The 21,572-nt window shown below is 34.5% G+C and overlaps 1 protein-coding gene across 2 annotated transcripts in view; it reads right to left on the reverse strand.

Annotated features, from left to right (window-relative positions):
- Nucleotides 1-934: 934 nt before the first annotated feature.
- The window catches only part of LOC136826228 (dimethylglycine dehydrogenase, mitochondrial-like), a 38,210-nt gene continuing 17,572 nt past the window's right edge, over nucleotides 935-21,572 (reverse strand). For both annotated transcript variants that reach the window (XM_067083305.1, XM_067083304.1), the window contains exons 2-19: nucleotides 20,406-20,499; nucleotides 17,052-17,173; nucleotides 16,318-16,425; nucleotides 14,571-14,667; nucleotides 14,142-14,224; nucleotides 13,350-13,471; nucleotides 12,510-12,758; nucleotides 11,945-12,140; nucleotides 10,193-10,392; nucleotides 8,439-8,580; nucleotides 7,687-7,827; nucleotides 6,746-6,886; nucleotides 6,423-6,585; nucleotides 6,114-6,246; nucleotides 5,428-5,561; nucleotides 4,750-4,851; nucleotides 4,412-4,546; nucleotides 935-3,720 (exon numbers count right to left, since the gene is read on the reverse strand). In XM_067083305.1, the coding sequence (XP_066939406.1) occupies nucleotides 3,634-3,720; nucleotides 4,412-4,546; nucleotides 4,750-4,851; nucleotides 5,428-5,561; nucleotides 6,114-6,246; nucleotides 6,423-6,585; nucleotides 6,746-6,886; nucleotides 7,687-7,827; nucleotides 8,439-8,580; nucleotides 10,193-10,392; nucleotides 11,945-12,140; nucleotides 12,510-12,758; nucleotides 13,350-13,471; nucleotides 14,142-14,224; nucleotides 14,571-14,667; nucleotides 16,318-16,418 (2,226 nt within the window). In that variant the 5' untranslated portion in view covers nucleotides 16,419-16,425; nucleotides 17,052-17,173; nucleotides 20,406-20,499 and the 3' untranslated portion in view covers nucleotides 935-3,633. The remainder of the gene's footprint in view (nucleotides 3,721-4,411; nucleotides 4,547-4,749; nucleotides 4,852-5,427; nucleotides 5,562-6,113; nucleotides 6,247-6,422; nucleotides 6,586-6,745; nucleotides 6,887-7,686; nucleotides 7,828-8,438; nucleotides 8,581-10,192; nucleotides 10,393-11,944; nucleotides 12,141-12,509; nucleotides 12,759-13,349; nucleotides 13,472-14,141; nucleotides 14,225-14,570; nucleotides 14,668-16,317; nucleotides 16,426-17,051; nucleotides 17,174-20,405; nucleotides 20,500-21,572) is intronic.

Consider the following 21,572-nt stretch of genomic DNA (forward strand, 5'->3'; position numbering starts at 1 on the left):
AGGAATCTGCATCTGTAAATGCGCAATTTTTACAGTTAATTTGTTTATACTAAAATGCAATTTCTTTAGAATATTTTGAAAAAGTAAATTTCCACATGAAAATTTTCATTATAACTCTGCTTTTAGACTCCAAATGACCAGCATAAAATAATAACTACTGTGGATGAAAAAGATAAAAAATTATTTTAAGAAAGGTAAGAAAGTCTAAAAAAATCAGTGAATTCTCTGCAGTGTTTTTGCAACACGCCAGTTTCTTTTGCCGAATTAAAAAAGTATCTAAAGTTACAAAAAATTTGTATCTTAAGAAGTGGCACCTAATGTAAAAAAAAAAAAAACTGAAAACATAAGAAAGTTACTTCAGGATTATTCCCTAGTGCCAAATCTCATTTGCATGGCAAGAAGTTGCAATACATAAAGATCTCACACATACTCTAAGCAAGGGAAAAAAATCCATAGGGTTTTTATATGATGAGTATTTATTCAGTATTCAGAATTACTAATATTTTGAATTATAAATTATCAGTTACAAATTATAATTCAAGAAGGTTTTGCAACACGCCAGTTTCTTTTGCCGAATTAAAAGTATCTAAAGTTACAAAAATTTGTATCTTAAGAAGTGGCACCTAATGTAAAAAAAAAAAAAACTGAAAACATAAGAAAGTTTTCAGGATTATTCCCTAGTGCCAAATCTCATTTGCATGGCAAGAAGTTGCAATACATAAAGATCCCACACATACTCTCAAGGAAAAAAATCCATAGGGTTTTATATGATGAGTATTTTATTCAGTATTCAGAATTACTAATATTTTGAATTATAAATTATCAGTTACAAATTATAATTCAAGAAGGGTTCGGAAATCAATATCCTGATCATCAGAATTTTTTTTTTTAATTTCAGAGTTTTTTCAAGGAATTTGGATAGAGTAAACACGCATTTTTAGTAAAATACATTTTATTTAGCAGAACCATTTCTGATAACCTAGAATTGTTACTTAAAAACATGTACAATATATAACTTTACACCTTTATGCTATCAGTCCTCTGAAAATAGATGTCAGAGAATATTTATTCTATAATTAACACGATACATACAACCCATGTTGTTGTTATCAACACGTAAGAACTTACCACACACTAGTTTTTTTGGTAGTATATTTAATAAGAAAAGATCAAAGATCAACCACAGGGTTATATAAATGTCAATGTTTACCTCTGCTTAAACAATAAATTTTCTCTCTCTCAGAACTCTTCATCATAACCAAACACTCACAAGACACTGAAAGCATAATACTGTACACCACAGGAAATTCAGACGTTCTAACTTGAATACAAACCATTGCTTTGCACAGTTCTCATAGCTCACATTTTTTTTTTTTTTTTTTTTTTTCTGCCGAATCTACCATTCAATGCTAAGAAAGTAATTAAATAGTTATATGTATTTGCACAGGGATTAGGAGCAAACTGCAGATTGAAGTCATTACCATAACTTTTAGTTTCGTTTTTGCAGTGATCTCTTATAGATTCTTACGATCATCTAGTTTGACATGAACCTGAATTTCTATACATTACATTTTCAGTCCTAAATAAAAAAAAACCATTCTCTGGGAAGCTGCCACAATAATCAGGGCTTGCATCTGCCATTTTTTTTTTTCCTTCAGATGCTTACTCAAATGTCAAAACTGCTGAGAAGTGTGGATACACAGCCAAGCCTTGAAGGCAGGGCATATAGGAAGATGTGAGCTGTGTTCGTAATGGTCCTCCAACTTACTATTCTTGTGCCAAGAATGTTTTGTTTACAACAGAGGCCGGAGGTGAGCGCACAAACTTCAGTCCCCAAAGTAGTCATGGATTCACTTGAAGAAAGATTCTCACTGGTCCCCAAAGTAGTCGTAGATTCACTTGAGGAAAGATTCTCACCTGATGTCCCTAATTTACAAGTTATTGCCAACCCAGTTACTAATGGAACCTTCAACAGTGACAGTTTTAATTACAAAATTATATTGCCTGTTGTGGAGACTCTTCTAACAAGTCTTCATTGAGTGTTCATTCAGACCATGGCAAAGTTCTTTGCGTTGTTTATTTTTTGAGGCTCACATATCGGCCACCAAGTAGGCATCTTTTATTTGCCAGTAACAGCTAATTCTTTTATCAAGGCAGCCTTTCTGTTTCATACCTGTCTTTTTTTTAGGTAATACGCCTTCAATCTCTTCCCTAGTTCCTAAGGCAATTTAATGAATTGTCTGGTTACAAGAACTGGCGAAGGAACGAGACCAACACTTAGGACATCAATTGCTCCAACAATAAGAACATCAGTTGCTCCAACAATAAGAACATCAGTTGTCCAACAATTAGAACATCAGTTGCTTCAACAATTAGAACATCAGTTGCTCCAACAATTAGGTCATCAGTTGCTCCATCAATTAGGACATCAGTTGCTCCATCAATTAGGACATCAGCTGCTGACAACAAGACTAGTAATCAGTGAAGAAATATGACAAGATATGAGCTTCGATCAAGGTTTTCCAGCGCTCCTCCGCAAATGGGAATCAGCTAAAAGTCAATGAAGAAACACTCAAAGCGACTAAAATATAAATGAAGACAACTGGAAGATCCCTAATACCTTGGCAAAGATCACTTTTGCTGAACATGTAAACCCAGTGGAGTTCAGACAATCAAGAGATGCTTAGCACCAATGGATAAATCTGAGGAAGGCTTGACAATGTACTGTGACATGTGAGCAACAATAAATACTTGGGAACAAAGATGGTTACAGGGTGAGATCAGCAAGTATGGTATCAGATGTTGCAATGAAAGTCACGTATAGCTTCTGATGGTGCCTGCAGATGGCGTGACCATCAAAATTAAAGCTTGTGAAAATTACAGTATTACAATGATCTACAATGATAAAGCCAGTTAACAAGTGCCGTTGTGCATGCACTTAACCTGTGGTAGGTACCTCTTCAACCATCTATCTAATTAACATCACACTACAAATATTATGCATATCATTCTTCAGTTTTGTACTACATGATGAATTCACTTTTAAAAAAACTGTCGTGTTTCAGTGTTCAAATATCAAATCTAGGTCATCAAGCCCATATTGTTTATGTATTACAAATTTCCCTCACCAAGAATCTCTGATACTAACATTCACTCTAGAAGAGTTCCATCACTATCAGTTTTTACAGTCGACTGTTTTACTGTTACATTTCCTTAACCATAAAAAAACAATTACTTTAACAGGTAAAGGCTAGACCAAAGTATTAAGGGGTTCACATTTTCTGAATTTTTTCTTAGAACTTACTGATAAGCCTAATTCTGCAATAAGTGATTTAAGCCACTGCCTTAAGCCTAAAAACAAATTCTAATGGAGACTGATTAAGCTGTGGTACAAGACTTTACCTGTAAAAACCTCAGTTCTGTAAACAGTACAGAATAATGGCTTTCTCTCGCTTGCCCGCCCAAACAAGAAACAAAACAATGTAAAAAATATAAAAAAAAACAGAAATACAAAATCCTTCAACACTTAACCTATTAGATTTGAGCTATTTTTTACTTTTTTTATTTGCATCCATGAATACTATAACGCATTTCCATGTCCTAAACATAAGGTTTTCGAGTGACGATTCTTCATCACTTCATCTTGGCTCTTTCAGTATGTGTTGGCACCGGAGGTCCGGGCAGAACTGTGGCATCGTGAAGGTTACCAAGAAGTTCCACCTGATAGAGAGAGAAGAAACAGTTTAGAAAATCATTACAAAAATCAGTTTTGAGAAACATTACCAAAATCAGTTTCAAGAACCATGTTAATATTTAGTAATTACAAAAGGACGTGCTGTGCCAAACATTTAATGACTACCATTCCATTACAAATAGCTATTGTCCAGGTACAGACAGACAAGATAGCACAATAAAATGGAATTACGTGATATTATGTCCAGGTAGAACCAGCGTTCACATTGCCAGATGTTCTATAAAGAATGATTAAGTAACAAAAGTATAATTATATATATATATATATATATATATATATATATATATATATATATATATATATATATATATATATATATATATATATATATATATATATATATATATATATATATATATATATATATATATATATATATATATATATATATATATATATATACACACACACACTATCAAGGACTTGCTTCCCTGCCCCTCAGTAGGTACCGAGTTCACCTGGCCTAACTGGCTTAGGGACCCACGCTCAGGGTACAAGCATCATCTACTTTGTAGGCTAACTACCATTTAGGTAAATGATAAATCCTTAATCAAAGATTGTGGCCTTGCTCAGTATTAGCACCTGGAATGATTGACAGCAGGATAACAGATATATATATATATATATACACACACTCAAAAATTGATGCTATCTCACCTGAACTGTGCTTCCAGGAAGCGCCATCACAGGCGGTACGTAAGCAAAGGCAAGAGGCTTGCCTAGGTGATATGAGAAGCAGCCACTGGTCGTGTTACCAATAACTTTACCACAACTCCACAAGGTTTCATCCCCCTACACATTAAAAAAATAGAATAGCCATGAGTAGTACTCTTTATCCTGTTTAATGGACCTAGCTTTGCTTCAAAGTATATATAACAATAACCATAATGAGGAAAATATGAAAAATTGTTAGCAACTCACGTCCTAATCTTGCTTTTTAATATAAATAATACAGTCACAATAACGAAAACAAATTAAAATCATAAGCAACTCACGTGAGGATCGTGGTCATCTGCTTCTATAACCATCTGCACAAGATGTTTCCTGGGCCTTGACTTCAGAAGTTCTACAACAGATGATCGGCCTACGAAATCTCCCTGTAAAGGTAAGGTCATGAAACGTGGAGCTGCTTCAAGTAAAAAGTTCAAATATTCCTTGGAGAATGGGAATTTTCAATACATTATTCAGAGCAAGGAAATATAGCCAGAACAAGATAGTTATTTTTAAATACTTGGCTGGATATCAATTTTTTTTAGTACAGATAACCAAGGTTTTTCCTGATTGACATTCAGAAAAGATCCCGGTCATATACCTACAGTATTTACCAATAGTATGTAACATGGTTAGATTAGCTCTTTATAAAATGTTAATTTTTTTTATTGCGAAACAGTGCATATAATAATCTTTGCTGTACAATAAAAAAAATGTAATCTGTAGTCTTTAGTAAAGCTTTCTCAACACTGTAAAGAAGGAAAGATTATCAATAAAGATTTTACAAATATGATGACATATAACTAGAATATTAAGCCTGAATATTCTGCAAGTTGATCAGCACATATCTCAAAAGATTAAACAAAATTAATGATAGTAAACCACAATTAAAAACATCTATAATTACATCAACAGGATCCTCCACTCTAGACTAAATAATCACAGAGACATGTTATTCTTACCTTTTTCATATTGACAAAGCTCATGAGCCCAGCATCTACAATCGTCGTGTCCATGTTCATTTCGGCTCCCCACATTCTGAAGCCTTTTTCGATTCGCATTACATTCATGGCGAAAGTACCGAAGTCTCCAGCACCTACAGAAGAAAGTGAAAGCTTACTTAGAAAGCTCAGAAACCTGTAACACTCAGAAAGCTGCCAGATTTGTACTTTCCCAGAAACAGTGGTGGATATTTCTGTACCTAAAAGTCTAAAATTTGGAGGTTTTTGAATTAAGCAGTGTGCCATGGAAGCTTTTACTCCTTCCAGAAGCTGTGAAGTCAGTAAATAAATCACAAGAAGTAGTTTCGATACAGGAATGTTAAATGACAATTGGTCTACATTTCTGTGGATTTAAAAGGGTTTATCAAAGCATTTCAGTTTACTACATTAACAGGAGACACTACTCCTAAGCTTGTTTTGATTTCCCTGCTCACAGAATCTTATTTATTATCATACATCAGAAAGCCAGGTCTAAAAAAATGCCTAATTTCATCTTAATCATTTGTGCCTATCAGTAACTAACATCCAAAAAATCATGTGAAAATATAGAAGTTTGTTGTCTGAAAAACATTTTCACTAGACCTTTGTGTTCAAGAAAAAATAAAGAAGGAATAAGAATATCAGACGACTAATATAATGATGCTTACCATATTTTTCACCAGCCTGAAGGAGAGCACTGTATAATTTGCCTGACTGGTGACGTGGATGATAAAGTTCCCATCCCAGTTCTCCTGTATAGGAGAGTCTCAAAGCCGTACACTTGACACCAGCTACAGTAACCTGGTACAGTAAAGAATAGTTATTTCAAAACTTATGGCAATGTGCAAAGGGCATTTTGTAAAATGATGCTAAAGAGTATCCTTATATATCACCAAAACAGAATATCATATGGAATAATGTCCTAAAATTGTCCTTGTATCTTATTGATTGACACCTTACATTCAAGATAGACCTACCTCCTTTGACGAAAAGAAAGGATATTTTCCCTGGAATTCTGAGGCAAGGCTGCCTAAAATCTCTTTTGATTTAGGACCAGCTATGCTGAGGCACCCAAGATCATCAGTAACGTTGGCAAAACTCACTTTCCAATCGCCACGTCGAGCGTATTCCTGTAGCCACCTGGATGAAGACGTGAATTTAAAAAAAGATGAAGTTTGTCATTCAAAAACCAACTTTTTAAAAGTGTCAGGTACTGAAAGTCATTCAGTATTTATTAGCATTTAGACAAAAAGTGTGATGCTTAAAAACCATTCATTTGATGTTTCATCATCTTACTTACCTCAGATCATGGAACTCGGACCCGGAACCTGTGATTATAAGGAAGGAATCTTCTTGTGTTCTGGTCACTGTTAATTCTGCAAATACATGCCCAGACGGAGAAAGAACGTGTGTAATCACTGTTCGATTCAGACGAGGCACACTGAAACAGAGATGAATATAATGAAAGAATTAGATAACATTATGCTAAAGAGCAGAATAAATAAAGAATCTGTATACGTATCTTGTATAAGGGCTTGAATCCTGTCTCAAGATATAGGCCTAGGCTTCTGGTGATACTCTTATCCTAAAAAATTATGTATACTGTATAAATATATATATATTATATATATATATATATATATATATATATATATATATATATATATATATATATATATATATATATATATATATTGAAATATTTGTCCACACATTCTTTATAATATACATCCATCTCTTGGTTCACACACTTCGTCATGGAAATATCTCTCATTGATCAGTCCGTGTAAAATTACTTTTCATGCCACGATGCTCATTTTGATGTTTAAAGCTGAACAGCTGTGCTTTATTGCCAAAAGTTCAGAAAAGATAAATTAACTAAAGTCCAGAAAAAATAAATTAACTACAGTAAAAAAGTTTTTAAAAATTAAAAGATGAATTTATTTAGCTAGCTAGATATCATAATAATTTTCCATTAATATTTATTTGTAATATATAATGTATTATAGATGTGTTTAAAATATTATACCTTGTAACATTGCAATAAATTATCTTTCCAATATTTTGTGATTTAAATGCTATTTATTCCAGCTATTAGGTACCATGCTGGCGCAAAATTACAAAATTTTCGTATTTTTCCACCAATTTTAATGATACAGGCACATCAACTACGTCTGAACTACAAACACAAATAACAGAACCCTGCTTTCACCAGATGGTGAAACTTCTCAATCTCTTTACCTGTTAGCTGTGACGTAATCCAAAAAGGCAGCCGCCTGTGGACCTTGCACGACGAATTTCGCAAATGGGGTCAGGTCAATTATGCCAGCGGAGGTCATCACAAGGTCAACTTCTTTACCGACATTGTCGTGCCAGTTAGTTCTGGAACAATAGTTTTTTTATTACTTATAACAAAAGGATAAAATTATTTTTTAAATGTCTTCAGAAAACTAAAATCTATGTCGAAAATTTGAACAAGTATGACATACTGGTTTGGATGAAATAGCATAAAGAAGAGCTGTTGCAATTCCCAGTGTCAGAGAGAGAGAGAGAGAGAGAGAGAGAGAGAGAGAGAGAGAGAGAGAGAGAGAGAGAGAGAGAGAGAGTCTAAAGCAATGTAAACTGATACTTGAAATTTTATTCCTATTACCCTTTAAATTATTATGAGTTGAAAAGTCTACTTTTAAATATTTACTAAAGTATGAATTAAAATAACCCCAAATAATTAAATCTTATGCAATTTAATAACTTACGAATCCAAACATGAAATCTTTGTAACAGAGAGAGAGAGAGAGAGAGAGAGAGAGAACCACTTAGGCCTATAAACATAAAATACTCCAAAATTCTTTTATTAAAGTACCATGAACCAAAAACCTTAAAATATTACAACACCATTAACCAAAAAAAACCCTTAAAATTGAAGTACTATTAAGTCATGAGAATAACTGACATTAAAATCCATAAATTTAAAGACCCTTTACTCTGACACTCACCTCCAGAAACTCGGTACATATTCGGGAGTTTCTCCTGGACCAGCAAACCACGCTGGTTGCTCCCAGCCGCTGTGGAAGTGCATCCGGGCTCCTCTACTTTCCAAAATTTCGTGGGCCCCTGATAATCTGCTCGTTGGGCGACCTGGAATGTTCGTGCTTAATGAGAATCATCTGCTTAAATTATAGGTTTTTTTTTAGTATTTATTTCTGTTAATCCAAATTAGTGTGATCGGTAATTGTCAGCATACATTATAGGTTTTGTAAGTATGTGCTTCTGTTAATTCAAAATTAGTGTGATCTGTTAATTTTCAAGTCACTGTATTTGGCGATGTTGGTGCTTGCTTCAACAATCTCTCTCTTTCTATACACGCACCCGTTGGCATACACAAACAAAACACAACAGTAACCCCTCACTGGATTTCAAAAAAAAGACACAAACTCATTTACTCAAACAAAAAATAATCAATTATCAAATTTTTAAAGCATCCCATTTCCTAACCTCTTCTAAATAATAAGAAATTCTGTGTCAAATACTTTAGCTGTTGATTTCTACCCTGGCTCAAGGACTGTACAGAGACAGAGATGACATTCAGGTACACAAGTGTGTCCACCAACTCTGACCGTGTTGCTACACAGGTGTTTATAAAAAGGATAGAATTCACGTGTTAACTTATAAACATAAGGTGCTGTTAAGTGGTGTTACGTGATGGGTGCTTTTGTATGTGTTATGTGAAGTTCTTCTTAAATATTATCTTATTTTGAATGATGAAGTCATATTATTACAGTATCGTCTTCGTATCTGTTGTATGTAATTCAGACCTTCATTTTTACATATACAGTATTTATTTTCTATTCAAATTAACTTTTGTATCTCTGACAGTGACGCATGATTCTTTCTCCATTTTTAGTTATGTTCCTCATGATTCATTTATTTTACTGTAAGAACCCTTTTCCTTTTCTTTAGAATGTCCCGCACTGCATTATTTGGCAAATAAATCAACCACAACCTCCAGCTGTGGTCTGAATCATAACTTGGAAAAGATGAAACTACATCAATAACATTCTGCTTTATAAGTCTATTTAAAAAACGACTATTTTACATTGATATCATTGGTTTTCTTGCATCATTATCTGAAGACTTTTGCTGACGTTAGCACGAACTTTTTTGAATAATACTCTGTTAATTTTCTTATTGACAGAATTATTCTTGTATTAGTTTTATTTATTGACAGAAGTTAATTAACACCATTTGGGTCAATAACTTGATCACTCGTCAAGTCATCAATCATTCTGTCACCTTCTCTCGAGATTCTCTTTCCTCAAAAGGTGCCTACGTGTTATCATCTAATTCTTTGACAATTGCATTATATATTTTCACACTTAACTGAGATCAGCAATATTTAGGGTATACATATTTTGTGACTGGTCCCGCTATCATTATTTCTTGATCTGAATCCAGTTTCTCTAGTACTTATAATGTCCTTTATTTTAATATGTATCTGCTGCTTCCTGCTTGGTTCATCCCTTAGTCAGGTCTACTGGGCAAAGAAGGACCTACACGCATAAAACTGATACCAAACTTACACCTGGTCTGGATCCAGTTCTCCTAGGACCTGTTGTGTCCTTTACTATATAACTGTGCATCTGCCGCTTCCTGAATGAATCAGACCCTAGTCTAGTCTACCTCCTGGTCAAAGTATGAACCTTCAGCAAGAAAATCAACAGCAAAAGTACACCGGTAGATCTTATCTTACCTGCAAATCGCTCCTCGTGTGGGTAGGTTACTGCATTGTTCATGCCATAGTATTCTCTCGTCTTGGCTAAAGCATAGTCCGTGGTGACCCACTTGCCAAATCGGCTGGCATCACATTCGCTCAGCTCGAAAGGTGGCTGTCCGTTGAGGATCCAGTCAGCAAGGTATTTGCCTATTCCTCCGCCATGGACGATCCCGTATCTGTTGTAATCCAAAATAAAGTGTTTTTATAGCTCTTGAACGTATGTTCAGGTAGTGTTTTATGTACTGTACACGTTATAAATGTATACTTATCACGTATTATTCATTACTTACAGTAATACTCAAATAAGTTCCAAGTTTCGCAGCTATACGATGTTTGGTTAAATCTGGGGCAATCTTAAGTTAATCCTACAACAATGACATTTCCTTTCAAAAATGGAAAATGTTTTTTTCATGGCTTATCAACAAAGGTTCAGGCAGTTAAAAAGTTAAGTATATCTCAGTTTAACCAGACCACTCAGCTGACTAACAGCTCTCCTAGGGCTGGCCCGAAGGATTAGATTTATTTTACGTGGCTAAGAACCAACTGGTTACCTAGCAATGGGACCTACAGCTTATTGTGGAATCCGAACCACACTATGACGAGAAATGAATTTCTATCACCAGAGATAAATTCCTCTAATTTTTCACTGGCCGGTCGGAGAGTTGAACGCTGGGCCAACAGCGTGCTAGCCGAGAGCTCTACCCACTCCTCCAATGAAGGTTCGGGTAGTATTTGATATATACTACGTTATAAATATATACATAAAATGTACTATTCATTGCTTAATACTCAAGTAAGTTGCAAGTTTCACAACCATATGATGTTTGGTTGAATTTGGGGCAATCTTAAGTTTATCCTACAACAATGGAATTTCCTTTCAAAATATATATATATATATATTTTTTTAGCTCATGACCAAAGGTTCGGGTAATATGATATACACGTCATAAATATATACTTATCACGTGGTATTCTTTGCTTAGTACAAGAATAAGTTTCGAGTTTCATTGCTATCCGATGTTGGATTAAATCTGGGGCAATCTTAAGTTTACGTTACAACAATGACTTTTACTTTCAAAAATTAAACATTTTTTTTTTACAGCTCTTGAACAAAGGTTAAGGTAGTGTTTGATATACATGGTTAAACGACACTGGATTAAACACGATGCTACAACAATTATTTTCTTTCCAATATAAAACAAAGATATATGTTATGATATAAATCCCAGTGATTTAAAGACTTGGGACTCTGGCAAAGAACTAACAGCAACTTTTTTTAATTAAACGGAGAAATCTATGAACTCCGAAGTGCCAAACACTTACTGGCAGTAGTAACTCAGCACACACACAAAAAATGGAAACGTTTATATGGAATTGGCAAGGAATTAACAGCAATTTTCTTTATAATCAACCAGAGAAACGTTTGAACCCCAAACTGCTAATCATTTTACTGACACTAATGCCTCAGTACAAAAAAAAAATCTGGAAACGTCAAAGTATTATTAGCAAGTATAATTTCAAATTAGCAGAGAAATGTTTAAACCCCAAAGTGCCAATCATTTTGGTGACAATACCTCCCTACCAAAAAAAAAAAAACATGGGAACATCTGAGTATTATTAGCAAGTATATTTTCAAATTAACAGAGAAATGTATGAACGCCACTGTGACTGGCAGTAACACCTCGCTACAAAAAAAAAAACTTGGAAACGTATCAATGGAACTCTCACCCAAATCCAGCAGCCAGCCACATGTTGGGCAAGAGGTGAGGTCCCAAAAGGGGAAGAAGATCAGGTGTGTAGGTGATGGGTCCGTTCACAACGCTCTGGATGTTGGCCTCTGCGAAACAGGGCATCACTTCCATGGCGATTTCCAGGTGCGGTTCCAGGCGTTCCAGGTCTGGTTCGAATAACTCTTTTCCAAAACCTGGAAGCAAATATTATCATTGTTTGGACAACTTGAAGAGCTGCTGAATGTGTGTGTGTGTGTGTGTGACCTGCTTGGTTTGGATGTCATCTTGTGTCCAAACACCTGGAAGGATAAAATGTATGCAGTGATTATTATTATTATTATTATTATTATTATTATTATTATTATTATCATTTTCCCTTCGCTGAGAAATAAATACATATCAAAATACTATTTTGAAAGCAGATGAATCTTTCTTAAAAGCGAAGTAAAGTGCAGCTTTAAAGAAACACAATAAAACGAATATCCTTTTTAATCATAAAAGTGGCCAGCACCTCACCCACAGAATAGTTAACATCAACTCAACCACAAAAAGAGTTAAGTCACCTGGAGGCACGCGATCTCTGACCCACTCTTCACACTGCTTCATCGTTTCCTTGGACTCGTAAGGACCTATGAGAAGCCCGTCACGTTCTTGGCGAAGATAGAACGAGCCATCCAAGTGCCTCAGCACCGGAAACTCTCTCTTTAAGGCCTTCACCTCAGGGACAGTCGAGGTCACGAGATACTGGTGATGGTTTGGCACTAGTGGAAGGTCGTGGCCAGCTAGATGGGCCACCTCTTTTGCCCAAAAACCTAAAAAATTTTAAAAAGTCCGAAATTACTAGTTTGAATAGGTCCTGAAAAGGTTTTCATCTAGTTCTTATGCTTTTTAATATAATTTTGGCCACTTCCCTTACCACAAAAACTTTAAAAAAGGAAACAAGTGTGAAATTGGCATGAACAGGTCCTTGAAACGCTTTAATCTAGTTCCTATACTTTTTCACAGAATTTGGACCACTTCCCTTTCCCAAAAATCTTTAAAAAATGGAAAAAAGTGTGAAATTAGTATGAATAGGTCCTTCAAAGGCTTTAAATCTAGTTCCTACATTCTGTCATAGCATTTCCTTGTTTCCTTTTATTCAAAAAGTACATGACAGAAAAATGTGTACTCGGGATCATGAAAAATTTCTGTAGAACCTTCCAGCTAGTTCCTACAAGACTTAGCATTTGCCTTGTTTGATTTTAGTCAAGAAGACTATAACAGTTCTTTATGAATATCCTGAAAAGTATATATTAAGATACTATACAGTACTCTACTAAGTTTTGGTGTTCATTTTGTCTTAAGGTTTCTCGTCCAGTTCTCTGTGAAATAAGTTATGAGGTAAACATGTCTATCAGATATACCTGCAGCATTGACAACTCTCTCTGCTATAATGTCTCCTTTTGGTGTTCCCACGACCCATTTTCCATCTTCCCTTAATGTAAGAGAAGTGACTCCGGTGTTTTGAAGGATTTGAGCTCCGTATCTGAAAAGAGAATTAAGATAAGGACTGAAACATTTATATACTGAATCTTAAACCTTAAGATTTAATCGGGGTGTGGTATTAAGTAGTTAAGAGATTTGTAAAAACATGGTGACATAAAAAGTTAGTTCTAATTTACTTTGTAAGAATATTTTGTTTAGGTAACGAACTGGTTTTACTCTATAAATTGATGAAATACTTTTATAAGTGAAGTAAAATGTTAGAACAGACGTGTAGCGGTTTTAAAGTTTGTTCTCCTTTGTAAAGTAGGCGATTTTTTTTCAAGGGTTGTTGAAAATTTGTGAGGACATTGAGCTTAAGTTCTAAAAGTGATTTTACTTCGTGAGAGTGGATGAATTACCTCTAAGTAAAGTTAAAAATTTTTACAAAAATATTGTGTTCCTCTTTGGGTTACGTTTAAATTACAGAAAAAAATGTAATAACACTATTTTTACGTTCTGGAGTTAGCTCTGCTATGTAAAGTAGGTGAATTATTTGCAACTCAAGTTAAAAACATTGTTAAAATGTTTGTTTAGGTTTAAGGTTGGTTCTGCTCAGTAAAATGCGTAAGCTTTTTAAGAGCAGTTAAAAATTTGCAAGAACAAAGTGCTTTTAGCATTGCTAAGTAAAATACGCTAAGTATTTTAAGTAGAGTTAAAATATGTCTCCTTACTGGCGGGCTCCCTTAGCAATGGCTTGTGTGAGAGAGTATGGGTCCACGTGGCCATCGAAAGGTGTATATAGCCCCATCAGGACCTACGAAAAGAAGAAAGTGTTGCTTAAAAGCTATATTCTTGAATAAAGGTTGTACTCTTACATAGAATTTCAAGCCCAACTTTAATTTTCTTTATTTTTCATAATTTTTAAATTCATGAAAAAGATACATGGTTAAATGTGATCAATATAAAGAAATGTAGGAGAATAAATATTCATTCACTTTATGGCTGCATAAGAACTGTGATAATTTAAATGAATAAATATTTTCAACATCATTTGATCGTAATTTCTCTCTCTCTCTCTCTCTCTCTCTCTCTCTCTCTCTCTCTCTCTCTCTCTCTCTCTCTCTCTCTGCCCTTCTTGAAAAGAGAATAGTGGCACAAACTTTGTCCAAGTTGATGGGTGGAACAAGTTCCTTGACTTGTTCAGGAGTAATAAGGCACTGTGGAGCTTCATGGTGGCCGTGTCGACTCATCTGATACCTAAATGGTCAAAAGGAAATTAATTAGACTTAGTAATATATTCGTTGTATTGGAAATTATGATCATAAATCAGATGTAACTTAAGCATAATGGGGATTCCTCTCTATATCATTTGTTTAACTTATGACTTAAATGTTATTTTTATTAATGTTTTTCCTTCATCTGATACCAAATGGTCAAAAGGAAATTAATTGGAGTTGGCAATATATTCGACTAGTTGGAAATTATGATAACAAGTCAGGAATAACTTTAGCATAACTAAAGCATAATGGGGATTCCTCTGTATTTCATTTGATTAACTTCTAACTTAAATGTTATTTTATTATATTTACGATATTCCTTGGTCAGAGTTTCTATTAACAAATTAATAATTGAATATTCTAAAAATGACTGATCAAATGTTTTCATGCACACGGATACTCATTAAAACTGATTAATATGTAATTTTAAAAATTCCGGCTTTCTTTATCCAAGATCTGTGTTCATGTCTGGTTCATTATTGTGTTCATCATAATCACAAGAAATAAAATAAAAAAAATATACAAGAAATTCTAATTCAGTAAAGATGGTGTTATTGACTGACTTGCCAACGCTAACCTTTTTCTTATCGTTACTATATATATCTTAAAGGGTTATAAATCTTGGAAAATAATTGCAGCTTGTAAGCCTAATACCCCTATTTTTCAGTTTCTGAAAGTTTGCTAAATTTGGTCAATATTTTGTTGGATAATTTGCAATATTCTCCATGTATAACCCATCTTCAAAAAAGCCTCCTTAATACCATCTTACACCCTTACTTTATAGATAGCCTCCAAAACCATCTTCTTGTTGTCTTTTCTGAAGGTACTACTTTGGTCCGTGATCTAGAAAGCTCCTCACTTTTACAAGTCCACACGGTGATGATTACTCACACGAGTTGGTAGATTTTGTCATTCAATTTTTTCCTCCACGCTTTTTTATTCTTTGTCTAAATTACAGAATTCAGCCCTATTACATTATGAGATTCATATTTTCTAACAACAGATAATAATTACAAATTAACAAACATTTTAAAAGTCGGTTACCGCGTAACTGTCAACGACTTTCCTCACTAATTAATTTTCTGACAAGACTGGAGACGTGAAAATTCGATGAAAAATGTTACTTAGGCTACATGACTAGAGACATAAAACCCATGAAAAATGCTTCTGACATGACTGGAGACATGAAAACTCAATGAAAAATGTTACTGACGCGACTGGAGACATGAAAACTCAATGAAAAATGTTACTGACATGACTGGAAACATGAAAACTCTACGAAAGTGCTCCTGCATGACTGGAGAAATGAAAATTCAATTAAAAATGTTACTGACATGACTGGAGACATGAAAACAATGATAAATGCTTCTGAAATGACTGGAAACATGAAAACTCATGAAAAATGTTTCTGACATGAAAACTCCATTAAAATGGTTTCTGACATGACTGGGGACATGAAAACTCAATTAAAAATGTTTCTGACATGACTGGAGACATGAAAACTCAATTTAAAATGTTTCTGATATGACTGGAGACATGAAAACTCGATGAAAAATGTTTCTGACATGACTGGAGACATGAAAACTCAATGAAAAATGTTTCTGACATGACTGGAGACCTGACAACTCACTTCATTTCGTCCACCCTCTTTGGCGAAGTTGCAAGACGCACTGACCCAGGGAGATGGAGCCCCACAGCTTGGCCCGTCTCTTGTTCGATGTGGGCATACATGTTCAGACTGAGGGAGACAGTAAATACTAAAATAAACTAATAAAGGAGTGGGTAAAGACTCAAAGAAATCAGTAAATGCGAAAGTGAAAGCTAGAATAAGTCAATAAAAGTCAAGCTAAACTGAATACTTATCTAGGTTACAGTACTGTTTGGTTCGATCAGACACCCAAAAGTGTCTTAATCAAATATTTTTCATAAGAGGATTCAAATCATTATAAAAGAGCCCCAGGAAAGGGAATTCAGCTCTCACACTCTGACTGCAATGACACTCTACTGATGTCTAGACCCTACTACTGTCAACATGCAGAGTATTTCAAAAGGACTTTAAAACTATTCATGAAAGAAATCACAAGGGACTATACCGTGCAGTGATAAAACTAAATGTGGCTTTCGTACAGTTCATTATACTATCGTATTCACGTTCCTTCGCTGTTAAATATAGAGGAAACGTGTTTAAAATGCAACAAGAATTGTCAACCCCTAGTAAGAAAACTTGATAGTGCACTCCACTGACTTTTGATAGTGCACTCCACTGACTTTCTTCACCACTGCAAGTATTTCATTCAAGCACTCAAGGATCAGTTTAAAATCTTCTGAGGAAACTGAGAAATGATGAATTAAAAGATACTGTACCTGTAGTAATGAACCTTCTTCAGATTGACGATGCCTTGGAAATTTGTGGTGAGACCAGCTGCGTGCCATGTTGAACCAGCGGTCAGGTCTGTCTTTTCGAGCAGGAGTACTTTGGACTGGCTCTAGAACAATTCACACAAACATTTAAAGAAACTTATCCCTGAACATCAACAGTATTACAAAAGATAGAAAAATTATAAAGTATGCTACAAGAATAAGGTTTCAATTCCATCTTTATGAAAATTTTGATTTTGGCAACAAGAATGGTGCACCCTCAGTGAAAGAAACAAATATAGCTTAGTTTGGGTGTACCTTGATTTGTTCCCTCAGATTTAGCTTTACAGGTCATATCAGCATTTTAAGAGTATGAAAAGAGAAAGGTTATAAGTCAAATACTTATTATAACTTTGTGACATCTTTGCTATAACTATGGACAAGTAATATATACTTTCAGATTGTCATTAAACTTTTCATGTCTGCACGTTAGAATTCCAGCAATTTAGAATCTCTAGGACAAAACTGGTGCAGAATGACAGAAATTCCAAATAATCACGTTGCCTCTGCCCACGGTTCCAAACACGTTCCTTGGCCCAATAAACAGCCAGCAATCTAATAACTCCATCAGCTGCTACAACATGCCAAAAACAACTTAACACTAAATCTGCCACTTACCTTACTTCCAAAGATCTCACATATGTAAAAGTGTTGCCTAGAGATAAGCTCTACATTGGGAAAGATCCCAAGCCATAGAGAACCCTGGTAAAAGATCATGGAATTCTGAATCTTCCTCAATCTGGAGCACTTAGTTCTCTAAAGAAGTTCACGGGTTCTTGTTGGCAACAGATGAAGCTAATTTGTAGGAAGCTTCCTAAACATAAATTGTTGCCTGCTTCATTGAAGTTGCTCACTTTGTTTGGATGTCCCTGTACATGACATGTTAACTTTCAATACGCCCCTGATTCAGTCTTCCATGTAACCTTGTGCAGTTTTTCTTTTTTTGTCTTCATTACTTTCTACTTAGGTGCCAAGAGTCTTAGGACGTGTTATTTAAGATGCTCTGCTCATCTGTCAACTTTGAGACCATTAGAACATCATTAGCCTTGTTGTAAGCACTCAGCAGTATCCTGCTCTGTGAGTTTGCTGTGGACACTGATGCATGAAATCCTGATCATCATGAAACAAAGCATAACATCATGTTTCTCCCATAACCTCCATAATGCAAAATTCCTACTGGCAGCCAGGAAGTTCTGTCAGCGACGATCTTAAAGATATAAGCTTGATTCACGTGCTGTAAATTGGGAATGCTCTAATGCATAAACATCTTACTTTGATGTTCACCAGCTTCACCATCAGTAGACTGGGGTTCATCACTTACGCCCAGTCACCTGAGTCCACGACAGGCTTGATACATTCTCAATTGCCCATCAGATTAAGCACTTTTACCTCCACTGAGATGAGTGATCTCTATGCTTTGTTGTTCTGGGGATTACATGTGCAACACTTTGTCTAGCCTCACTAAATTCACTTTTTCATAACATTCCACAAAGAAGTGGTGGGAATTCCTTGGGTCATGATTTCAATTCAAATAATTTCCTCATTTGGCTCTTGATGTCATAGGACATGGAAGAGCTGATACTGCAAGTTTTCTTTACTATCTCCATGGCCACACCAGCTTTCCTTTTTTCAACATTTCCATCTTCAGGGCAGGCAACTACATAATGAAGGCACATCTCCACTAAGTGAAAACTTTTGGCTGGTAAAGGCCACCTTGGAAGGCAAGATTAGCAAAATTCTCACAATATTTCTCAATAAACTTTGTCAATCTTGCTCTACATCTGCCATCCAGAACACCTATGAGCAGTGGTACAAAGCTGAACCACACTCTGCTCGCATTTCCAAGATAGGCATCAGTGAAACGTCCAATCACAATTGATAAGAGCTGGCATCTGAACTTCTTAATGATGGCAGGTTGGTTTTACTTGCTGCCTAATCTCTCACAGTGATACAAGAAGCAAGTTAGCAGCCCTCATGAGAGGAACAAAGCCTTCACCATCTGATGTCACACAACTTTTATGGCTAGTTGGCAACTTTTCAAGAGTTAAACAGAACCATAGCTAGAATTTGTGCAGGGTAACCAATTTTTTTTTTTTTTATAAAGGAGTTGTTTCTGAAAACTAGCAAATAATCAGTTTCTTTGGCGATTAGATGCCAGATAATCAGTAGTAATAAAAGATGGCAATTCTAAACTGTTGCAGATAAAGTTTGATTTTACAAACATTACTGGATAGAAATGAGCCAGTTGAAATTAAGTGAAGATACAGCTGTACTATTAAGATGCCTAGTTCAGTATATAAGATTTTGAACTGATACTTTAAAGCATTTGGAAAATGGGTCCCAAGGCTATTTCAAGAGAAAATACCAAGTCAGTGATATTAGCATTATAAACTAAGATGAACTGCCTTTTGAAGTGTTTGTGGCCTTACACTGTGCCTTTTATGACTGAGTGGGGCCGAGAATCAAGAACATAACCAGTAGCCGGTGGTAAAGTAGCTCTTAGCCTCAAACTAAAGTAGAATTCCCGGCCTTAAACGATATGCTCAAGCATAATTCCCATTCTAGTTTGCATACATAAGTTACTGTACTGTGTGTACTCTTCATTCCCATAATCTGATTTTTGTATATATATATATATATATATATATATATATATATATATATATATATATATATATATATATATATATATAAATATATATATATATATATACAGTATATATATATATATATATATATATATATATATATATATATATATATATATATATATATATATATATATATATATATATATATATATATATATATATTCCCATAATCTGATTTTATATATTATATATATATATATATATATATATATATATATATATATATATATATATATATATATGTATATATATATATATATCTCCATGCCTGTATAAAAATTACTAATGTTGTTAACCCAAACAGAACGTTATAATATCACTCAGGTATTAATATTACGTAGCTGTTTTCATGTTCAAATAAATACTGTTCCTTCAACCCCACACAGGTTATTCTTGGGACCTAAGATTCCATAAAAATAAAATCACTCTGTAAACACAAATGGACCACCATAATATCACTCAGCTATTAACATAAGTTGTTTCATGTTCAAGTGAAAACTGTTCCAGCAATTCTATACATGTTATTCTCGAGACCTGAAACTCCTTTCTTCATCAAGCAAGATAAGGAGAAGAGGGTGCTTCACTTCGAAGAAAAATTCTAGCAGGTAAACAAAACTATTTTGAAGTATTGCTCAATAGTTAAAAATACCTGTCTAGCCAGGTGATAAGCGACGCTTGTACCAGCAATCCCTCCTCCAATAATGAGAGTGTCCACGGATTCGTAAGTAGCCTGGTTGTCTGATCTACAAAGCAAAGAAAAAATTATTATAGAACGTATACAAAATAAGATCAAAGCACTGGCAGTGTTGCTTTTCACATTCAATAATTAAACGACTCGTTAATTATGTAAAATATAATTGCAGTTCGCAAATATTTACAGATATTAGAAAACATTTATGACAGCAAAATGGGTAGGAATAATAACAATAAAAATATATTCTCTCTCTCTCTCTCTCGGCATCTATAATTTACAGATACGTTTACAGTAAAAAAAAACCTTACAACAGTAAAATGTGCAGGAATGATAAAATGCATTCTTTTGCTCTCTCTCTCTCTCTCTCTCTCTCTCTCTCTCTCTCTCTCTCTCTCTCGGGACTTCAATAATTTACACATGTGTATGAAAAAATTCATGACAGCAAAATGTGCAGGAATAATAACAATATAAATACATTCTCTCTCTCTCTCTCTCTCTCTCTCTCTCTCTCTCTCTCTCTCTCTCTCTCTCTCTCTCTCTCTCTCTACGGGACGTCAATAGTTTACACAGATACGTATGAAAAAATTAATGACAGCAAACTGTACAGGAATAATAACAATATAAATATTCTCTCTCCCTCTCTCTCTCTCTCTCTCTCTCTCTCTCTGGAGAGAAGAAAATTAATGAAGTCTTTTTTTTTTCTTCATTAAGCAAGTCATTTAAATGAGAGATACGACATAATCCATTGCTCACTTTCTTGGTAGTAATAGGAACGAGACCATTTTTCCTCAGAGCAAAATATAGGTAGGTTTATTTTTTTATTCACTCATAATCATATTTCAAGTCCTTATGCAGTTCTTATTTTCATATATGTGAACCCTTACGAAGAATACAGTTTACGAAAAATGAATTCATAGATGAAATACCCATTTTTCCTCTAAGCAAAATATACAGTAAGTAGACTTATTTTGTATTCACCAACAATCATAATTCAGTTCTTTTTTCATATAATTTCATGTGAACCCTTAAGAAGAATATAGTTTATGACAAAAACAGAGAGATTAAATGTTCTAAACTTGGAAATATCTTAGATTAGAAATTAAAAATGAAAAGTAAAAACGG

The sequence above is a fragment of the Macrobrachium rosenbergii genome, chromosome 40 (assembly GCF_040412425.1).
Source record: "Macrobrachium rosenbergii isolate ZJJX-2024 chromosome 40, ASM4041242v1, whole genome shotgun sequence".
In the NCBI taxonomy this organism is placed as follows: Eukaryota; Metazoa; Arthropoda; class Malacostraca; order Decapoda; family Palaemonidae; genus Macrobrachium; species Macrobrachium rosenbergii.